The sequence below is a fragment of the Melanostigma gelatinosum genome (genome assembly GCF_949748355.1).
Source record: "Melanostigma gelatinosum genome assembly, chromosome: 16".
NCBI lineage: Eukaryota > Metazoa > Chordata > Actinopteri > Perciformes > Zoarcidae > Melanostigma > Melanostigma gelatinosum.
Window position 1 is genome coordinate 11918039 of NC_136649.1, and position 5475 is coordinate 11923513.

Here is a 5475-nt window from a genome sequence, read left to right on the forward strand (position 1 = left end):
ATTGGATTCAGAAGAAAATATGACAGGCGGGGTTAGCTAGTCCCTAATGAATCAGTTTATTTGATGAATTTATGTAAAGTCCCACGAGTTCAAGATGAATCATCAAACATAGTTTTACACTTAACAGGACAAAAGACAAGAGGGATTTTGATGTAAAAGTGTTTTTTGCAGTTAAGAAGAGCTAAATGACTAATTACACAGGATTGAGTACACCAGATAAGAGCAGGAAAAAAACCTGCTGCAGACTTTATCTAATAGAAGTTCAGTAGAGGGCAGATTTATTCAGATTGTATTCATTGCTAAAAGCTCAAAGACGAGTGAAAAGACGTCATGCTCGAGGAGGTGTCCTTGCGCATAGACTGTGAGAGGGTGTGCCGGTGCCAGAGTTTCCAAATTCAAAGCAACAACTAAAAATGAGACGCAGGGGGAGGGTGATTGCAACTGGTTATAACCAGTTAGTCGCACTCTGTACATGAACATTTTTGGAAAGTTGGGCATTCTTGAAATATTCACAACTGAACAGCATTCAATTCAGTGTAGCTCAGTAGCACCGGCAGTATGGTGGCTCTTCAGTGCAAAAAAGGACGACATTTTGGAAAACAATGGTAGTGACATGGCCACCACTGGTGAGGATCACGTTCAACATGTCTGTCCATCCCTTCCATCAGCTCTGCCCCAGCCCAGCTCTCCTCAGCGCCTTGTCCACGCTGGGAATCAGTTGTTCTTGGAAGTCCCACAGTCGTTTGTCCTCATTGAGCTGCTCCAGCGTCAACGACTGCCGCAGAGACACGCGAACATGAATGATCCGACAAACGTCCATTGGAACCGCGAACTGTTGTCCAGAATTCTTGAGCACTTCATGCACCGACGTCCACTCCACCAACCTGTGGTGCACGGACACATAACGGTCTTTGACAAAACTTTCCTTTCAACCAGGATAACCACATATGTATTGGGACTCTGGCATGTTGTCTGAGATGTCACCGTTCAACGTGATAGTACTGTATTTGAACATGTTTTACTATGACATAAAAACTTTGCCTAATATAGTGTTTTATAAAAGGAGCTTCTTTTCAGCTTACCTCGGCTTAACTATCATCTTGTGTGGGTGGTATGACTCTCTGTCGGGGTCCTCCCTGTAGATGTGCTCAAGAATATTAACGCCCGGCACCCCGTTCCATCGAGGCAGGTGAAACCTCCCACTTGGCTCAAAATGTTTCTTGGGGAAGATATGGTTCTCAATGAGGTACACTCCTGTCTACATGAATACAGCATGGAAGATGGAAAGACAATACAAATATTAAATATAATCTAATTCAGTGATATTTGTCAAATGCACACCAGAATTACCCTACATTTGGATGCTGTTGTTGGAGCATCTCCAGCAGAGACATCAGGTTGTTGTGCTTGTACGGCATTATAATCTCATCGATGTCGTTCAGCAGGACGTAGCATGAGCGGTCCATGGATCTGTAAATGCACTCATTAAGCGTGGTCAACTGACTGAAGTAGTGCACGTCCCCCCCGCTCTGTGAGAAGAGCCAGCCGCGAGATGGATTCAGGTGCTGGTCGATGGGCCAGGGCACCATCTCCACGAAGCCCTCCTGGCTGTAGCTCTGCAGCAGGCGGTCGAGGTCTGGGCCGCAGCTGGTGTTGTAGATCACCACCCTGTTCACACCCAGTAACCTGGCGCAAGGAAAAATGGTAAATGATTTGTTTACCCAAATTACAAAATAGAAAAAAACACCCCCAGAGCTACTACACAAGCATGGATAAAAAAAAAACAGCAGAACATGTTTCTGCAAATACTAGCTGTTTGAGATTTTCAAATGTACTTTTATAGAGTCATAAATAATATCATTGTTATAACACCTTAAGCCATCAGAACTAAGGGAGCGACGTACCTCCCTTAAGCCATGAGAACTAAGGGAGGGGGTTTAGTCCTCCTTCGGGCTGCAGAAACCAGAGGAGCGCCGTACCTCCCTTAAGCCATTAGAACTAAGGGAGGGGGTTTCCTCTTTTAAGCCATCAGAACTAAAAGAGAGGTATTCTTTTTTTTTTACTAAAAAGAGAGTGCTATAAAATGAGTAAAACTGGGGGAGGTCTAAGGATGAATGCTTCTTCTCCTTACTACAAATGACAACAATGACAGAAAACAAGAAAATGACAAAGAATGTGAACATAACGTGACTAATTCTCCTGATTTGTATCCAAGCGTACACCTTTGTGAGGTGGTGTGAGGGAGACGGCCTCCTCCGGATGTTCCCCCACCCTCTGCTTCACCCCCAGATCTTCCACAGGCAGCGGAGCTTGCTCAGACTTCACGAGCTCCCAACCATCCGAAAACTCCTCTCCTCTCTCTCCCGCCTCCCACTGTCCCGGAGGCTCTCAGACAAAACAAGGAAACAACTGAGCTCGCGACGGTGCTGGGAAAAGTCATGAGCGAGACTTTTGGCAGACCGCTCTACGAGCCAGAATCCAACAGAAGGGGCACAATACACGGTAAGCCACCTTTACAAATGTCAGACGAATCAGATTTTACTTCAGCAACAGTGCTGAATAACCAAAAAGAAGAAGAAAAAAAAAAACGCACACAGAATGCTGACACATATGTTATTGACTATGATGATGGTAATAATTGATGGGAATAATGAGGTGTCTAAACATGTTTGTTCTAATGTGTATTTCCGAGACAATCAAAGGCGTGGAGCCTTCCGCGGACGGAGCGGAGGATGAGGGAAGAGCAGAGGGGGAGGAGGGTTCGGAGGAGGGAGCAGAGGTGGACGGAGTGGAGCTTGCTTCGTCTGTGGAAAGAGGGGGCATTTGGCACGCACATGCAGGAGCAGACAAAGAGTGGACATGGGGAGGACATCGGAGGAGGGAGACGTCTGGACACCACATTCAACGGATGCAGGTCATGTTAAAAAAACGCACACACACTGATGCACAGACACAAACTGAGGTAAAGAATAATAGATAGAAATATTAGAACTACCGTATATCAAATACAATTGTGGGGTTAGAGCTATTGAAGGGTGTGAAGTAGTATTTTTTGGGTGATTTTGGAGCAGGTACAAACAGAATATCTGTCGGTAGCTACCATTAAGAGAATGAAAGTGGTTTGAAGAACCGATTGACTGTTGTGTGCAAGAGGTTTCTAACTCACCAAATTATTACTGCAGTGTTGATAAACTATGGTCACATTCGAAGGCCGTGCTCTTATCTAAATTTAAACAAAATAAGTGAGACATTTTCTCTCTCCTCTGCAGAGAAAGAGGCTTTGAAAACAATTAATGCAACTAAAATAGCTCATTTCGACCCACCAGGGGAAGAATCTTACTTCATATGGATGAACATGATCATAAAGTAAGCAAGAACAAACTCCAGCTTTGGAAAGAAAAAGTTAAAATATTTGGGTTATGATTTATCTAAGAATGGCCGATACAAAAGAAAAGACGCAAACAAAAAGACAAATGATGTCATTCTTAGGAATGACTCATTTCTGTAAATGTTGGGTTCCTAATTACGCTGAATTAGCTAAACCTTTATCAAAATTGATTTGTGATAAACCTAGGGCAGCACACAACAAATTGTGCTGGACTCTTGAAGCAGCCGAATCCATATAACATTAAAATACATGTGTTTTTGATTATATTCAATTCTTATTGATTTTGATGTTTCGTCTTGTTTTTATGCTTTCACTTATTAAGTAGTTAGATTGGACATTTATTCATTTCTTCATTTATTGACTGATTGATTTATTCATTGATTTTTATTAGAATTTATACTAATTGTATAAACAGGTGGGAATGTTGGGAAAAATCTAAATGACTAATTAGTATGCGTTTAAATGATTAAAGAATGTTCTACATTTAACAGAGGCTCATGTCCTCTGTGGTGTTTAAGGCCTGTGTCCTTGTGCAAACTTTCACTGACACCAGGTCTTCAGCAAATGTTTAGTCTGTTAAGAAACAGTTGATTGCTGAAAGAACACTTCAGCTGTTTGTCCTGAATAAGAATGACAATAATGTACAAAGCGTCAATACTTACGCAGGGCTGATTTGCGATCATGACTTACGAGAAAGTGACCTTTGTACTCGAACGAATTGTTAAAGTGTCGGGATACGTAGACGCCTGTGTGAAACGCGAAATGTGTGTGTGTTGCCCTGTGCCAGCCCACTGCATGTTGTTTACTGAGTATAAATACCAGAGACTCGGAGACAGATCTTCAAGCGGTCTTGATGTACATTCTGTATGTGAATCAACCCTGTCTCCTCCTTTGCAAGGAATAAATGTCCAATGATGAATGATTTTTACACCAGTCTCGAGTGAATTTTTCTAACAATGTCAGACTCATGACATGTTTGTTTCACTTAGAGCTAATTATGTGTCAGTTGGAACTTGACTTTTTGAAAATATGACGGCCCGACTCGGCAGGAACAGAAACACCTGTATGATGTGATGACACTGCAACAGTACCTTTGCGAAGCGAATAATATCCCGTTTGTTTTGAAAAGTTGATTCAGCTCTTTTTTAACTTTGTGGTGTTGTTGGTGTGCTTACCTGTACATCTCCAGGGTCTGTGCAAACTGAAGCACGTTGTTGTAGTCTCCAAACAGGTTTGAGATGCAGACTGTGAAGTTAAACTGTAACTTTTCCTCCTCCTTCCCTTTGGTTTTCTGGTTTCTTATAGGAAGCCAGGTCTGGTTAAAGACCCTCTCTCCGCCTGGCTGAGTCAGGAGGCCGACATGTGTAGCGTTGCAGTTTTGAGGAATCTGACACATTACATCCGTAGTGACGTAGGGAAAACCAAAGTTGTCAGAATGTTGTAAAATTGTTCCTGGATTTGTATTTGATAACTGGCCTGCACAGCAGAAAACACAGTAAAGGGGTTGGATGGAGTCGCTCTTAAATATTCCAATGATGCGTACATCCAAGCCATCCACTCTCTGGTCCATGTAGGCCGACACCAGTAAGTGCTTGGTGCTGTTGAGGGGGGTGATGGTCTGCTCAGAGATCCGCAAGGGGCAAGCAATGTTCAGAACCCCACGTGGCTGTGGGACGGACCTGTACGTCCTGGGTGTTCTCACAGCGATACAGAGGATGAAGATGAGGGTAGCAATGATGAGGAAGTAGAACTTCCCTTTGATTTCTTTTGGCTTATCCATCCAGCCCCAGACGACACAGATTCCCAACCTGAGGCAGAATTAGGAAGAGAGTTCAGAAGACATTTGAGGAACATTACTGCAATGAGACCTCTTTAAGAGGTGAGAATGTGAGCACGTTTAATTTGAAACAATGACTTAATCCTGCACATCAATGAGTTCCTCTTTGTAAGAATACAAGAGTTAAGAAAAGCTTTGTGATGAGCTAAATAGTCTTTGCTGTGTTTGTGATGTCTTCTCGATGCCAAAGTTAATTTGGCGAAATGTTCTGAAGTGAAGAAATGCTTGATCTTCACTTAATCGGTGTTCA

The 5475-nt window shown here is 42.9% G+C and overlaps 1 protein-coding gene across 1 annotated transcript; it reads right to left on the reverse strand.

The window, feature by feature from the left end:
* Positions 1–664: 664 nt before the first annotated feature.
* LOC306790024 (uncharacterized protein) lies at positions 665–5168 on the reverse strand (the record flags this gene model as incomplete). The annotated part of the gene is made up of 4 exons (XM_079286124.1): positions 665–884; positions 1083–1258; positions 1356–1686; positions 4564–5168. The coding sequence occupies 4 exons, from the start codon at positions 5166–5168 to the stop codon at positions 665–667; spliced, it is 1332 nt and encodes a 443-aa protein (XP_079142250.1).
* Positions 5169–5475: the final 307 nt, after the last annotated feature.